Source organism: Rhineura floridana, chromosome 1 (genome assembly GCF_030035675.1).
Source record: "Rhineura floridana isolate rRhiFlo1 chromosome 1, rRhiFlo1.hap2, whole genome shotgun sequence".
NCBI classification, from domain to species: Eukaryota; Metazoa; Chordata; class Lepidosauria; order Squamata; family Rhineuridae; genus Rhineura; species Rhineura floridana.
In genome coordinates this window covers 146,005,575-146,023,518 of record NC_084480.1, presented here as the reverse complement: position 1 = coordinate 146,023,518, position 17,944 = coordinate 146,005,575, and the positions used below count along the sequence as shown (strand labels likewise).

At 39.5% G+C, this 17,944-nt stretch overlaps 1 protein-coding gene across 1 annotated transcript in view; it reads left to right on the top strand.

The window, feature by feature from the left end:
• TNKS (tankyrase) overlaps positions 1–17,944 on the top strand; it is a 159,671-nt gene that overhangs the window by 102,347 nt on the left and 39,380 nt on the right. Inside the window, exons 11-15 of the mRNA XM_061635335.1 lie at positions 432–498; positions 1,822–2,008; positions 3,362–3,483; positions 8,215–8,306; positions 8,399–8,477. Coding sequence (XP_061491319.1) covers positions 432–498; positions 1,822–2,008; positions 3,362–3,483; positions 8,215–8,306; positions 8,399–8,477 — 547 coding nt within the window. The remainder of the gene's footprint in view (positions 1–431; positions 499–1,821; positions 2,009–3,361; positions 3,484–8,214; positions 8,307–8,398; positions 8,478–17,944) is intronic.

Sequence of the window (17,944 nt, the reverse complement as noted above, 5' to 3'; positions counted from 1 at the left end):
TAGCATATTAGTTTATTGTTACAATTTTCTATTCTTCTAAAACTTTTCTTTGTGTGTTGACCTCACCTTGCATTCAGAATATTGTTAGGTTCTCTTCTCATGCTGTTGAGTTGACCTTTGAGGCCAAGGAAGAGGCACTTTGGACTAGTTTAAACAATCTTACCATCTGCGCATCCAAAATTCCATTTTGCATAGTCTGGAATCACGTGGCTGATATCCTGCATAAAATATGGGAATCGCAATGTTAGTTATGCTACATGCTCAGATTTTTATGAAATTCTGCAACTAGCTAAAAACTTGCATCTATCTGAAAACTGTTTTAAAATGAAATTAAATTTTGCACCTTTCAATACCTATTTTGTTGCAGACGATATGATTCTAAATTACTTAATTTTTAATGTAATGTAATGTTAATGTTTTATTTATTGTAGTGGACTTGTGCCCCTCCACAATGCATGTTCCTATGGACATTATGAAGTTACAGAACTGCTGTTGAAGGTACGTTAAAGATAAGTTATTCCTTAATGAATATGTTATGTAATTATGTGAAGGAAATAATGAATATGCAGTGTGTTGTCCTGTTTATGTGTTGCTCTGTATTGTATGCTGATTTATGTTTTGTAAGTTAAAGTGTATAGGCAGCCTTGTAGACCCAATGAATTGAAGGTGGCTATAGCAATATGAAATATACTTTCATGGTATGTAACATAACTCCTCAATAGGTATAATAGTGTGGGTGTCTTTCTGTGTAGTCAGATAAATGAAAGAACAGTATTTCAGGGATACCCATTCCCCATCAATGACGTTATTTTTCAAACAGTAGCATATGATTAAGCAACATCACTGTTTTTATGACATGACAGTAATTGGAATGTTACATAGCTGAAAAACACTTCAGAGCTGTTTATAACACCTAATTCTGCTTAATTATTGAGGGTCTTTTTACTTAAGCCCATGATATTTTCTGTTGTGCTATCTTATTTAAAAACTTAAGGGAAAATAACAGATTTGGTCCTTATTCCACACTTGTAAGACAGCTGTGTATTATCCCCATTTTGCAGACAAGGAGTTCTATCCAACTAAGTCATTGTGATTGGAGCAACTTCTGCTAACAAAACAGAATTTTTCCTTCCTCTATGCTCCCCCCTCCATCTGTTCTGGAGGATTGGGAGATCCCCTCAGAGCAGATTTTGGGGCATTGCAGGAGGAGGAGGTAGTTCTACTGATCAAGCAGAAGTCATTCTGCTAATGGAGTAACTTAAGTTGGATGATATTTGACCCAGGCCAACCATTGTGTTTGTGGCTGAGCTGAGATTTGAATATGTGGTGTTGCCTGGTATACTACACCACTCTTACTAAAACTGACTGTTGACCTTTTAATTTAATATTTTATTTTTAATAAAATTTATATACCTCTTGAATATAAAGACCTCTAAGTAGTTTACAAAAAACATTAACATTATTAATAAAACAGATAAAAAAGAAATAATTAAAACATATTTAAAACAATTTCTAACTAAAAATAATTAAAACAGATCAACATCTATGTGTCTGGGTATGCTTGTCTAAATGCCTTAATCTCCTCATGTTCTGAGAAAGATTCCAGGCTTTCAATAAACATTTGTTAACAACAAACCTAGAACACATTATTTCTGTCTATACATATTAAATTCTTTGAACATGTATTAAAATATCAGTTCATTGTGATCAGAAGTTCATTAGATGATAAATCATACTCTGTTTAACACTACAAGTTACCTATAGTGCTGACATTACATAAAAAGACATGTAAACGTTTACTCCTATTCTTTCCTTATGTAGCATGGAGCCTGTGTTAATGCAATGGATCTCTGGCAGTTTACTCCATTACATGAAGCTGCTTCGAAGAATCGTGTGGAAGTTTGTTCTTTGTTACTCAGTCATGGTGCTGATCCAACATTAGTCAACTGTCATGGCAAGAGTGCCGTTGACATGGCCCCAACGCCTGAACTGAAAGAGAGGCTAACCTGTAGGTATCTCTAGTGTGCAAAACATTGTAATTCACATCTAGAAAGGGCTCTGTGATTTGCAGAAAAGGTACATAATGTGGTATTAACCACAGAATTTAGCTTTCTGGGAATCTCAGCTTTATTTTTATTTTTTTAAGCAAAGACTGTTGCAAATATCTCTTTGATGTGGGCATTCCTAGTGAAATGTCAGAAGGTAGATGGATTGCTGCAAATGACCAGAGGAAGCAGAATAAATGGTTCAAAATAATAAATTATGCAAACTGAGAACAACCATGCAAATTGCTTACATAACATTTATTTGTTTAAGATATCTATACGTTTATATTGAGGGACAGGGTGGAGTGGTTAGAGTGTCAAACTAGGACCTGGGAGAAAAGGGTTCAAATCCCTACTCTGCTGTGAAGCTCACTAAGTGATCTTGAGCCAGTTGGTGTCTCACAGCTTAACCTCTCTCACAGAGTTGGGAGGATAAAATGGAGAGGGGGAGAAACATGTACGTCACATTGAGCTCCTTGGAGGAAAGGTGGGGTATAAAACACATTATATATCTATATATGTGAAAATGTGAGCCATCACGCTATCATGACATCACACCATGTGAGGTGCAGCAGCGAAGACCGTTGAGCGAGCTGGCAAGCTATGCAGCGGCTGCAGCGGCAGTAGCCCTGCGTGTGTGTGTGTGTGCATGCATGCATGCATGCGCACATGCTGGCCTTTGTAATATTTACCCCATACGTTTTAATAGATCTAAGCATTTTGCTATTGTCACAGAAATTGGGTCTTTGGGACAAAATCCTAATTTATTTTTAGCACGTAATACTAAATTTAATAATAACAGCAGCAGCAACAATAATAATACTTACAGCTCTGGATCCATACAAAATTCCTCAATTTATAAGTAAAGCCGTGAGAAGTCTTTCTGCATGGATTCTTTTTCTAGTGTCCTTTAAGATTTCAAATGAGAGGATTACTTAAACCTCCTTGTACTAGGTGTCAGAAAACCCCATCTGAATTGCATTGTTTTACCTGTGTGTGTGTTTTTGCGGGGGCACAGTGAGGGAGTGCAATCCGTCCTTTAGGCAGCATTAATACAAGTCTCTGTGCATTTATGCCCAAATAAACTAATTTTGCATTGAATGATTTTTAAGCTGAGTAGTATTGAAACAGGAAACCTCTTTACTTCTCAGCAAAAATATTATTTTGCCTTCACAAGCTTCACTTGGGAAAATACATTAGGACAGTCGTTTAGTGAACTGTACGGAATTACATTTTCCTCCTTAACTGTAGTTTGGCTTTTCTAAACTAATGTTATATGAATCTGACAGTCATGAATATTGTTTGTTCCCCTGCAGATGAATTTAAAGGACATTCTTTACTACAAGCAGCAAGAGAAGCTGACTTAGCCAAAGTAAAGAAAACGCTTGCTTTGGAGGTCATTAATTTCAAGCAGCCACAGTCCCATGAGACAGCACTGGTGAGATCATAGTCACTCTTCTTTCTTTAGGCAGCACGTATGGTTTTGTATAGATGATTGTTATCCGTAGTTAAGCATGGCGTTTTCAAGGTAAATTTAGTTCAATCACAAATATAATGACGCTTGGCCTGCTAGTGACTTAATGCTGAGTTAAGGAAGAACCTGCAGTAAGCATCTGTTTACACAGTTTCAGCAGGAATATGAACATTCTGCTATTCAAAATTAAATATTTTCCAATTGTCTGCTTTCAAATGAGCAGTTGATCCCTCAATACATCAGCTGTAATTGCTTCAGCGGCTTTCAAATACCACTAGAGTAATAAAAAAGAGCCTGTTTATCTGCTGGGGTGATGGCACAAACTCTAGCGTGCACCATGCCACCAAGCGGATATCTCCATTTCCTGGGTATCTCCACTAAACAGCCTTTTTACTTCTGTTATTCACTGGCCCTCCGAATTTTCTATATCAAGTAATGTGGTAAGGCAATTTGTGTGGGGTGAATAACATAGCATCTGACAACTTTAAACCAAATGTAGATTTTATAAAGGTAAGGCACCAATTTAAACAGTAATTGTGATTTAAAAAAATAGTTTTAAAAGAGTTTGAACAGTAAAATATAAAATAAAAATAAATAGGAAAACAAATAATCTAAACCTAGTTTAGATTTGTTTCTCTATGTAAACCAATACTAACCAGTTAAGCATTTTCTGTCATTCTCATTGTTTAGCTTCTTCTGTTCCTGGAGTCTGGATCCGCTGCACCCCATTAGCTTCATTCTTCTGAGTGCTGCTCCTCTTTCACCCACAGTGCTCTCACTCTATGTAAACTGTTTTCACCAGCATTACTTACATATATAATATAATGGTTTCAGTTGATGTGGCCTGATGACGTAGACAAGGTGCTTGCGACAATGCAGCCAGCAACATGTCCTTGACCCTTGCCCTTCTTGGCTTATTAAAGCTTGCCGAGGGGGTTTGACCAAGTGGATCCAGGGTGTGGTCAACACATCATTGTGGGAAGGAGTGGTTCCTGCCTCCCTGAAAGAGGCAGTGATCTGACCTTTCCTGAAAAAGCTCACCCTGGGCCCACTGGTTTGCGACAACTACCGCCCAGTCACAAATACCCCCTTCTTAGGGAAGGTGATTGAAAGGATTGTGGTGCAGCAATTGCAAGTACTCTTGGATGAAACAGATTCTCTTGACCCATTCCAGTCTGGGTTCAGGCCTGGTTATGGGACTGAATTGGCCTTGGTCGTCCTGATGGATGACCTTTATCGGTAGAAGGATAGAGGGAGTGTGACCCTATTATTCTTACTTGATCTCTCAGCGGCTTTTAATACCATTAACCGTGGTATCCTTCTGAGCCGACTTGGTGAGATGGGTACTGGAGGCACTGTTTTACAGTGGTTCCGATCCTATCTCCAGGGTTGTTTTCAGAGAATAGCATTGGGTTATTGTCTTTCAGTCCCCTGGCAGTTGTGCTGTGGAATGCTGCAGGGTACCATCTTATCCCCCGTGCTGTTTAACATCTATATAAAACCCTTGGGAGTGGTCATCAGGAGATTTGGGGCGAGGTATCAGCAGTACCCTGATGATACCCAGCTCTATTTCTTTGTAACATCTGAATTGGGAGAGGCCATGCAAGCCCTGGACCAGTGCCTGGACTCAGTGGTGGGCTGGATGAGGGCCAATAAACTGAGTCTGAATCCTAGCAAGACGGAGGCCCTGTGGGTTAGTCAGTTGCCTGCTTTGGGTGGAGTCATACTCCCTCTGAAAGAGCAGGTCCATAGTCTGGGGGTGCTCCTGCATCCATCTTTCTTGCTAGAGGCCCAGGTGACCTCAGTGACTAGGAGTGCCTTTTACCAGCTTTGGCTGGTAAGACAGCTATGGCCATTTCTGGACTGGGATAGCCTGATCACTATTGTCCATGCACTGGTAATCTCCAGGCTTGATTACTGTAATGCTCTGTATGTGGGGCTACCCATGAGGTTGGATCGGAAGCTGCAGCTGGTGCAAATGTGGTGGTGAGACTGCTCACTGGGACAGGGTATTGCACTGGCTGCCCATTTGCTACCGGGCCAAGTTCAAGGTTCTAGTTTTTTGTGTACAAAGCCCCATACAGCTTGGGACCAGGATACCCGGAGGACCATCTTATTCTTTATATACCCGGTCAATCACTACGCTCTGCAGGTGGGAGCCTTCTGCAGATAACCATCTTATCAGGAGGTCCGTTCTGCACAACATACGAAACGGACCTTTAGTGTAGTGGCACCTACCCTTTGAAATTCCCTCCCCTTATATATTAAACAGGGACCATCTCTGTTACCTTTTGGGGGGCCTACCAAAGACCTTCCTCTTTCAACAGGCCATTTGAATAGAGATCTTATCCCAGTCTGGGTCTGTGTTGGAATTGCTTTTTAATATGCTTTTAAACCTTTTTTTAAAAAAAAAGATTTTAAAAAGCTTTTAAAAAATGTTTTTAAAGATGTTCTCTTTTAATATGTTTTTATGGTTTTTTTAAAAAAAATTCAGTCTGTTTTTATGATGTTTTAAAGTGTTTTTAGTGCTTTCGTTTGCCGTCCTGGGCTCCTACTGGGAGGAAGGGCAGGATATAAATCTAATAAATAAACAAACAAACAAACTCCCTTGACCAATTTGTTGACCAATCAGAAGGGTAGCAGAAATCTTATTCCCGTGTTTTTGTTTCTTTTACATGTTTAGGTTTTCCTCTTCACGTGCTGAACTTCTAAACCTCCTGGTTAGAACAGACAACAAATAACAACAGCCCTAAAACAAAACATAAAATGGTTGTAACAGTTTCACACTTTCACAGTTGGAAAGATATAACTATAGAGCACTGTTCTATAACACACTTTTCCCTTAACAGGGATCATGCTGAGGATAGTATGAGGGACTATATTCTCCCTTTCACCAGCCCTTCCCCTTTAGTGTACAAATTCTCTTGCCACCATTTACAGTGATTAAGGGCTATGTTGGCATTGCCAAAAATGTGTGTGATTCTGTAATTCAGGGAAAGGAACCTGTAGCTCTTCAGATGATGTTGGACTCTCCTCAGCCCCAGCCAGCATGGCCAGTGGCGAAGAATGATGGAGTTACAGTCCAGCAACGACTACAATACCATAGGTTCTCAATCCCTGGATTATGTTTGTCATATCCCGGAATATCTTGTGTTTTCTATTAAAAGTTTGTGCTAAATAACTCTGACGTAGGAACAACAGTTGATTTTTACTATGGAAATGGAAAGTGATAGGTGTCTCCTCTATATTTTATGTCACACACATGTCTGACATGTAGAACTATGGACATAGCAGGAACTTTGCTTGTTAATTTGCAGCAGCAGTTCCTATTAGTTAAGAGGCAAGCCATGGCTCAGTTTAAGAAGCAGATTGCTCCTGTAGCATAGGGAATTATTCTGGCACATCAAGTAAAGCTTGGATTATTTTAATGATCATTTTGTATTGTTTTAAGTGTTTTTATGTTGCTGCACACAGCCCTGATTATTTATTATTTATTAAATTTATATCCCTCCCTCCTAGAAGGAGCCTTGGGCAGCAAACAAAAGCACTAAAAACACTCTAGAACATCTTAAAAACAAGACTTTGGACTGCCTTCAAGTCGATTCTGACTTATGACGCCCCTGTGAATAGGGTTTTCATGGTAAGCAGTATTCAGAGGTGGTTTTACCATTGCCTTCCTCTGAGGTTGAGAGGCAGTGACTGGCCCAAGGCAACCCAGTGAGCTTCGTGGCTGTGTGGAGATTCAAAGCCTGGTCTCCCAGGTCATAGTCCAACACTGTAACCAAGACTTTAAAACATCTTAAAACAAAGCATCTTTAAAAACATCTTAAAACAAAACATACTTAAAAATGTCTTTTAAAAAAAGATGACTGGGTCGACTGGGTGTATATCGACTGGGTATATAAGGGGTAAGACAATCTTTCATGTATCCTGGTCCCAGGCTGCATAGGGCTTTGTACAGTAAAGCCAGAACCTTGAACTTGGCCTGGAAGCTAATGGGCGGCCGGTGTATTCTTTCAGCAATGGGGTAACATGTTGGTGTTACCCTGCCCCAGTGAGCAGTCTCACTGCCACATTTTGCACCAGCTGCAGCTTCCAAACCAATCTCAAGCTTCCAGACTAATCTCAAGGGCAGCCCCACATAGAGCGCATTACAGTAATCCAGCCTGGAGGTTACCAGTACATGGACAACAGTGGTCAGGCTATCCCAGTCCAGAAACGGCCCCAGCTGTCATACAGCCAAAGCTAGTAAAAGGCACTGCTAGCCACTGAGGTCACCTGGGTCAGATCACTGCCTCTTTCAGGGTGGCTGAGACCACTCCCTCCGGCAAAGAGGCATTGACCACACCCTGGATACACTTGGTCATACTCCCTCAGCAAGCTTTAATAAGCCAAGAAGGGTAAGGGTCGAGAGGACACATTGCTGGCTGCATTGTTTCGTGAGAGAGCGGTATATAAATACTTTTATAAATAAATATAAATTGCAAGCACAGTTCTCTCTCTCTTGCATACATCTCCTCTTTGGATTCTTGACATTCCTGCATTCTAAGATGTAAATTACTTGTTGCATACTATTAAAATATACCAGCTAGTTACAGCCTTCTCAGCTTACTGTATATTTGTAGTGTGTCCTTCAGTTTCCATTTCCAGTCCTTGGCCTAAGTTTTCCTACATTGTTGTTTGCTACTTTTGCAGCACTGTGCTGTGGCTTCTCTTCACCCCAAACGGAAGCAAGTCACTGAGTTACTGCTTCGGAAAGGAGCCAACGTCAATGAGAAAAACAAAGAGTATGTTTTATCCTTTAAAATCATGGTATTTACATTTAGACAGTATAGACACATTTTGAAAATTATTTATCCCGTCTTCTTTTTCAAACTAGTTTCATGACACCTCTGCATGTTGCTGCTGAACGAGCTCACAATGATGTTATGGAGGTTCTTCACAAACATGGAGCAAAGGTAAATATTGGACTGGATCTTACGTAATAGAGCCTGTAAAAATGTGGTCTTACCTGTTGTTTCCACAGGTACGATAAATCAGGGAAACATGTTTATTCTCATATTTATACTGAATTCAGTGGAAATTATGGAGATTCAACTCTTTTCACACTATCAAAATATAATTGTTGTTTTTCACTTTTGATTATTGGAAGGAATTATTTGTATGTATTTTCTCTCCAGACTTCTGAACAGATGTATGTGTCTGCTAGCATGTGGTTTTGGAAAGGCTGATTTGTCAAAGTTTCTTTGATTTTGTAATCTCTGTCTTAGCTTTGAATAATTTACTGGGATAAAATGGGGGCTTTTGTATAATTTCCTGCCAAGTTTTTTAGTATTCAGTTTTGATGCCTCCTTTGATATTGGATGTGAAATCATAAGGTGCTTTCACATCTGATGTCTGCGGCTCAGGCCATGATAATACTGGGTATTATGGGATAAGAACAGCAATATGCATGTTTTCATCATACCTGTGTTAACCATCTCAGCACTAGACCACAATGAAATCAGAGTGCAACAACACAACCATACAGTGCAGTTGCATCTTACTCAGGAGTTAGGTTCTAAAGTTAGCATGTAAGACAAAAATCATGTATAGTCAAAATTAATATTGAAAATCCCTTAAATCACCCATAAAGTACAGTACATACGCAAAATATAATTTTACAGTATTTTTAATTACATAAAAGAGAGAGAGAGAAGAATGCAAAGTACTGTGCTGTACATACTCCGATGATTAGTCTTCCTCTTTCCCTAACAACACTATTGAGGGATTGTCAGGGCTTGATGTCGATCCAGGAGATGGTGAGCCAGGCTTGCGTGATGGACAGCGAGTCATAAACAAAGTGGTTGGCTCTGGTTCAGCTCAAGAAGTTGATTGTGTAGGCTCATCTGCTGCTGGTTGTCGCTGTTGTCTCTTGAGCTGCTCAAACATTTCTTGGTATGGTCTCAAATTGTCCGTAATACTATGTGTGAGTTTGAGGCTTTGTTCCATAGAGGGATCGTATTCAGAAATCAAATCATTCAAGTGTTTTCCGCTGCTTGGAACACTTCAGCAAATTTATGAAGATTCCAGCTTGCTGACCCTTCCTATTTGTCATCATCCTTGTCTTCTGTAGATAATTTCATCAGTTCTTCTACTCCTTTGGTAGTCATTATATCTCTATGGTCCTCAATTCTTCAGTTTCTTCCTTGAGGATGTTGACAAAGCCATCATCACCCGCTTGCCTGGCCACCTGAACAATGCATTCCACTTCTTTGTCAGTGGTCGGGAAACCCTTAAAATCATTCATGCATTCTTTCCATAGGTTTTGCCAACATACATTGACTGTTTCAGACTTGATTGCATCCTTGGCCTGTTTAATATAAGTAATGCAATCAGCATTGTTGAAGGACTTCCAACACTCCATCACATTAAGATTGAGGTCAGCATCCATAATACTACATATCTGTGAAAACATAAGCCTCGTGTACGTGACCTTGAAGCAGCTAATCATGCCTTGGTCAAGAGATTGGAGGATGGAGGTGGTGTTGGGGAGGAGAAAGATGACTTCAGTGTTGTTATGTGCAAACTGGAGTGCCTCAGGGTGGCCAGGAGCATTGTCTATGATCAGCACCACTATAAAGTGAAGTCCTTTCTTTTCAAGGTACTGCTTGACTTCTGGAATGAAACACTTGTGGAACCAATCCAGAAATAATGTTGCTATCACAAATGTTGCCTTTTTATTTGATTGCCAGAAAACAGGCAAGAGATTTTTGTTCTTGCCTTTTAATGCACAGGGATTTACAGCCCTATACAGGAAGCCCAGCTTTATTAAATGCCCAGCCACATTGACACAAAACAACACAGTCACACGGTCTTTAGCTGCTTTGAAGTCAGGGGCTTGTCTTTCTGATTTTGAAATGTAAGTGCAGTTGGATTTTTTTCTTCAGACGAGCTTAGTCTCATCAGCATTAAAAACTTGGTCTGGAAGATAGCTCTTTTCTTTTATGATTTTCTTTAATTTTGGGGGGTGGGCTTTTGTTGCCTCTTGATCGGCAGATCAATATTTTTTAGCTTGAAGTGGTTCCTAAAACCATTAAGCCAACCTGGCTAAAACTGTTAAGTCAACCTAGCTTTGAATTCCTTCTCATCAGAAGGCTGTCCCTCTTCAGAGGGAGGTTGGAACAGTGCGTAGAGGCTAAGAGTGTTTTCTTGCAATGTGTTGCCATTGCTAGGCACACCTTTATGGTTCATGTCTTCCAGCCATAAGTTTAATGCCTTTTCAGTCTTCACTAATGCCTGATCATGAACTTGGCTTGACACCTTAGCAGTTATTGGAGCACTTATTTTATTTTTTTATTAAATTTGTATCCCGCCCTTCCATTTGATGTCAGATCTTGACAGATTTCTCTCTCTCAAATATTGATGGCATGGATGCTAAATTCGTTGCAGCCGTATTTACATGCCACTTGAAGACCGACATACCATCTCTCAATAAGTCCAACACAGCCATTTTTTCATCCAGCACAGGAACAGATCACTGTTTCTTTGGTTGTGCACCAGATGAAAAAGTTGGCTTGTGTTTAGGGACCATGTCGTACGAAAAATATTTACTGTATCTAAGAATCACACTCAGCGCGAGACACACGGGAACTGAGACCCTCGCATAGCAGATTCATATCTTCCATTTCAAGCTCACTTTGGGGCATATGCTCATTGAGTGGAAAGGTGGGCAGAATTGCCCACACTATTTAAATTTTTTTCCTCCCAACGTGTATACTTGAATCCGTGTAAGTTAAATGCATGGTTGACGGGACTCTATTGTATTTCAAAGGAACCATTCTATTGTTTGGCATAATATGGTCTAGATGGCTGTGCCACAAAACTCCTAATCTACCCACCTCTCTAAACTTGCATGTTTTTGTTCTAATCAACCAGCGTATAATAAAATCAAAATGCTAATTCAAATTGCTCATGAGATCTAGAGTTCTCTGTTTGCATGTAATGTTAACGTATTTTTCAAAGATAAAATAATATTTTTTAAAGCTTGTTGGGTAAATTGAGAATATAAGAAAAGCCTGAATCAGACCAGTGGCCCATCTAGTCCAACATCCTTTCCCACAGTGGCCAACCAGATGACCGTAGGAAGCCCACAAGCAGGACCTGAGCACAAGAGCTCCTGTAGTCTCCAGCAAGTGGCTTTTGGAAATATACTACCTCTAACCGTGAAGGCAGAACATAGCCATCATACCTAGTAGCCACTGATAGCCAGTAGTGTAGTGGCAAATTCAGAAGTGCAGGGTCCCTTCATGATAGTCACACCACACCCTCTCACAACCACACCCCCTTTTCCACTTTCCCTCATGTCCCTTGCTCTCCATGTTGTCTCTGAGTCCAGATGTCTTGAGGAGCCAATCAGCATGAAGGGGAGGCAGTGTGTTAGCTACTGAGAAGAGTCTTCTCAGTAGCTGACTCACTTCCTTTCACTGTGATTGGCTCCAATCAGCAAGAAAGGACAAGGACTCTTCTCAGTGGCTAACATGCTCCCATTTCATGTTGATTGGCTAATACATTGGGACCTGGCAGGGACCCTGCTCCCAAAAAAGTAATGGGTCTGCAATCCCCCATGATCCCAGATGACTACACCACTGCTGATAGCCTTATCTTCCATGAATTTGTCTAATCCTCTTTTAAAGCTATCCAAGTTGGTGGTCATCACTGCTTCTTGTGGGAGTGAATTCCATACTTTAACTATGTACTGTGTGAAGAAGTACTTTCTTTTGCCTGTCCTGAATCTGCCAACATTAAGTTTCATTGGATGTCCATGAGTTCTAGTGTTATGAGAGGGAAAACAACTTTTCTCCATCACTTTCTCCATGTTATGCATAATTTTGTGCACTTCTGTCTTGTCACCTCTTAGTTGCCTTTTCTCTAAACTAAAAAGTCGCAAGTACTGCAACCTTTTCTCACAGGGGAGTCTCTCCATCCCCTTGATCATTCTGGTTGCCCCTTTCTGAACCTTTTCAACTCTGCAATGTACTTTTTGAGGTGAGGCAACCAGAACTGTACATACTATTCCAAATGCAGCTGCACCATAGATTTGAATAATGACATTATGTATAATGGTAGTTTTATTATCAGTTCCTTTCCTGATGATCCCTAGCATAGAATTTGCATTTTTCACAGCTGCCACACACTGAGTCAACATCTTCATTGAGGTATCCACTACAATCCCAAGGTTTCATCCCTGATCAGTCACTGCCTGTTCAGACCCACAAGCATATACGTGAAATTAAGATTTTTTGCCCCATTATGCATAACTTTACACTTGTTTACATTGAATTGCATTTGCCATTTGAGCACCCGTTCACTCAGTTTGGAGAGGTCTTTTTGGAGCTCTTTGCAATCCTTTTTGTTTTAATAATCCTGAGCAATTTAGTATCATCAATAAACTTCGCCACCTCACTGCTCACCCCTGCCTCTAGATAGTTTATGAACAAGTTTAAAAGCACAGGTCCTAATACTGATCCTTTCTACATCCCTCTAATGGGAGAATTGTCCATTTATTCCTAATCTCTGCTTCCTGTTACTCAACCAGTTCCTGTTTCACAAGGGGACCTCTCCTTTTACTCCATGATGGTTAAGGTTACTCAGGGGTATTTGGTGAGGTATTGTGTTGAAAGCTTTTTGAAAGTCCAAGTACGCTATGTCATCTGGATCACTTCTATCGAAAAGCTTGATGACACTCTCAAGGAACTCTAATAGATTACTGAGACAGGATTTACCCTTGTAGAAGCCATGCTGGTTCTGCTTCAGCAAGGCTTGTTCTTCTATATGCTTGGTTATTTTATGTTCAAAAATAATTTCCACCAGTATTCCAGGACAGACATTAAGCTAACCGGGCTCTAATTTCTGGGATTCCCCATGGATCCCTTTTTAAAAATTGGTGTTACATTGGCCATTATCATCACTGAGACTCTTTCATTAGCTGACCATTTCATGTTACATATTTTTCCTTTAAAAAAACAGGGACAATTTCATAAATTAATGCATTTTGATATAGTCTGCTAGATCCTTGGAAATACAAACTGCTTAAGGAATATTTTTATTTCAAATCATGTTATCAGCTGTCAGGTGGTCACCTTCACTGAGGTAATCTTCAGAAAGGCCAAACTGTAAGCTGAATTTTATTCTTTCATTCAGTAGTTTAGGTCAGAATAAGATAAATGCTTCCTACTAGACTTGTTAGATTCTTGTTAATTGTATCATTTAACTTGCTTTCTGTCTTCTTTAAAATACAAAAATAAAATACAGAATTCAAGATGGCTATAAAGAAAAGATAAGGATTTTGAATATATTTTTATTGTAAGCATGGGGAACATCTTTCTTCAGTGATGTGGGGGACTGAACTTCTGAATGGTGAATCATACTTCTGGTTTTGTGTGTTCCTGGGCTTCTTCGGGGGCGGGGTTGTTGGAAGTGGGGCTAGAGCAACTCCTGTTTTGTTCTTTTGTTTATGTTCCAGAAGGGAGATAGGGTCCTCCAAATGAATAGGATTGATTACCTTTACCTGTGATGCTCTGACTGACTTCCTTCCGTTAGACTGATATGTCTTAGGGAAGCTTTTCTGCCCCTCCTCCTTCCGCCTTTTCCTTCTCTTCTCTTCTTCGACTGTCTGAGAGAGAGGAGACACCTTTGTCTCTGCTCTCTCTTTCCTGAGCCATAAGGGCGACTCCCAAACCAACCTGGGTGTTGTGCCTCCAACTTAGTTAGTTAGTTAGAACTAGGTATACCTTTTATATTTACTATGTATTTCTATAAATAAAGTAGCTTTTCTTATTTTACTAAATCTTAAGTCTCAGTGATCTCAGTGCAGGGTAAAAGCCTGCTACTTAGGTAAACGCACACACTGGCACGCACACATTTCAGACCGTTGCCGTTCTCTGCTAACAGATATACAAATTTACACAACAGTTTTCTGGAAAGATTACTGTGATACAAGCCACACTTTTGTTTAGGCATGCTCAGTATATTATTTGAGATAATATATGTAAAAGTTCAAATGAGAGGCTCTTGGGTGCAGTCCACAAATGGCTGCTCTGCTGGCTCAGGCAAATGAAGCCTGTGAAGGCCCAGAGTTACCTAGGCTTAAGGATACTGGATAACCCATAGCCTTGCAATAAGTACAAACCATGTTTCTGATTTTAGTAGTAGCGGCTGCTATTCTTAAATGTGTGTGTCCAGATTAACAGTTCTTGGGTGCAACCCTTTGAGGCTTCTTACAGACTGTTCTGTAGCCAGGTATATCTGGAATTGATGGGACCATGAGTGTGAACTTATATCCACTATTCTTTAATTATGTGTCAGACAGGTGCATTTTAATTTAGGAGTCTATTATACAAGCGTTATTCTCCAGAACTCTGTTTCTGTCTTCGTTCCAAGCAGGTTTAATAGGATCATAAAATACAGTGATATACAGAATGTAGCATGCTGTGTTCTAAAATTTGTGAACCAGCTGTTACCTTTTTTCTGTAGAGAAACATTTTAGAAAAGACCCTTTGTGCTCACTCAAACAGCAAAATTGTTACATAATTGTTTATTCAGGCTGTTAATTAAATGAGTTTCTCAAATTGCCATGTAATAAAATTTCAGAAATGGGGATCTTGCTTGCAGATTATAATAATATATCTGACCATTTGGTGTTCTGAATATTTATTTGATAAAAGTGAACTTAAAAATTCAGTGTCATCCCATGGGGAAAAATTTGTTCCAACAAAGGGGCACCAAATATTACACCAAAGGCAATATGATGCAAAAACTTTTAAAACCGAATTGGCCATATTTGCTCTAGCAGGGATGCTTTTGGATCTTTACTGACTTTGGTGTAACACTCAATGCTTCTTCATTGAAGTAAGGAATTCTTCCCTATGAGAAGACATTCTAAGGTCACTTAATTGATGTGTGCATCCCAAACCTATACATGTTTACTTGCACGTAAGTGGGGTTTGCTTCCAGGGAACCATACATAGAAGCAGCTTGCTGGGTGGAGTGAAGTCACTATGCTAGCTTCCTGGCAGATGGGCCACTGTTTCTTACCATGCACTCTTGCTGGTATGTTTGCACTACACTGACCTCTCTACCACCTTGCCCCCCCCCATCTCTCCCAGAAGCAACAGCAACTCACCTGCCCGGAAGCTAACATAGTGGCCCCACCTACCGGGCAAGCCATTTCTCGGTATACATATGATTGCAGCATCTTTGGAATTCTAGAAATGTTTTGTATGCCATATCGTTTTACTAGAGATTAAAAGACAACACCACAATAATAGAAATGTCACAATTAGAAAGATTTAAAATACACTTTTCATATTTTAGCAAAGATGCAGATACATTTTTCTTAGACTTTAATACTCTGTTCCACTCAGTTTCAAATAGCTTAAGTTAAAGTAAAATGCTATGAGATTTATGTAAAGAAATTCAGTTTAAGAATAGATTGTCTTGTTGAAGACCCATTTGTTTTTTATTTTGTGGTTGATTAAATGAGGAAGAAGGGAACTAACTCCAGGGAACTGTATGAAGTGAGTGATTCGGTTTATAGGTAATGTTTTCATTTGCCAAGACTTGTTTCGGTTTGGTTTTTTGCTGTTGTCCAGTTATGTATTTGGAACAGTGCATTGCTGTACTAATGCTAATCAGGCTTTCCAGACTGTAAGGCGTGCTCTTGTACAACACTCAAGTCCTTTCTTTTAGGGCCAGGGAAAGGAGAACTTGCTAGCCTAAAGAAATGTAGAATCAAAGTTTCAGGACCTTTGTGGGCTTCTTGCAAGCAGATCTGACTCATCACTTGAAAATAACACAGAATTAAGTTGTAGGTGGGCTTCACCCCCAACATACGCATTCTTGTATGCATTTTGGTTGGAGAACTGCATTGCGTAATTTGGAACAGTGCAAATTTACAAGGATAGTTGCATTTTGGTTCAGGAGGTGTAAACCAGAAAAGTTCACATTAAAATGTGAAACAAATTAATTTCTGTCGTATGCTTACCTCCAAGTCTTCTGAAGAATATGAAAATATAAGATATTTATTTGAATATGCTGTAACATGATTTTAAAATATAATATATATATGAATAATATTGTAATGCATTTTCTTCTCTTGTTTGCTCTTGTGTATGTTTAGATATGTAGCTTCATTTTTTTTTTTAGAAAGCTTAATAAAATTTGAATCAAAAAGGAAATTCATCTTCTTACAGGGTGGGGAACCTTCTGTAAAATGAGAGTTGTCCTCTCTCTCTCCCGTGCTCCCCCATCTTTGTCTATTTGCCCCTTTTGACTTGATAGGGTTTCAGTATCAAATTTGTAATTTTGATTTAGACTGGAAAACTGCAGCATCTAGGGAGAGTCAAGGGTTTGGCCACCTGCTTAGCTACTAGGTACCTGTCAATTGTATTCAACATCTGGCCTTTTGAGCCCAGTGTAGAAGCCTCCACCCACAACTCCAAATCAGATAGGTATAGATGGGGAATTCACTACTAATTTTTCTACCTTTCTGTCCTCCACCTCTAGAAAGTGAAGAGTTTGCACTTTTTTCACTTACTGACTTTCACTAACATTTCACTTAGGAGGACTTGGACATAAAGAAAATAATTTATTCCAGTGGCAAATACTTATGTGGTAGACATGGGTAACAGGATTTTCAAAGTGATATTAACATAGCTTATTTTAGCAGGTTTAAAACATGACTATTGGGTCTGTGCTGATGTCTGTCTGGTAGAGCTGATAGATCTATCACTTCGTAAGCTGACAGAAGTATTCACAGTATGCTGAGCAATTCAGCACTTTGCCAGCATGATGTGGCTATGTGCACAACAACCACCCATGTGGCTGCCGGCATCATTTATTTGGGTTAGATTTTAAGGAAACATGCTGGCTTGCTTTTGTGCAGAGTGCTTTGCTGTTGCTGATCTTGGTTCCTGTTAAAGTGCAGACATTTTTGTTGTTGCCTAGGGAGTGCAGCATCTTATGCAACAAATTGCCGCTTGGGGGATGGGGGAAAGCGGGGAATCCACAGTAACTTTTTGGAAGCTGTTGTAGTACGTGGAACTTACAGTAAATGTGATTTTCATCCTGAATAAGAAATTCATAAATACTCAATTGCATCTCTATACAGAACACCTTATTTTAAGGTTGGTAAGATTTTGCACTTTGTCTGTACTTCACTATGATTGGTTTTAATTCAGTGAAAAGTAAAGTATTATTGACCATATAATTATATTCCTCTCTATGAATGTTTTACTTAGGGAACTTAGATACTCCAGGTTGACTTCTACTGTGTTTCTAATACATAAGATTGTCTTATATAGCATGTTTTAGAAATGTTTGTTCAAAAGCTTCATGCTGTGTTCCATACCTTATGGTCTGCTTATACATTTTATATATCATTCTG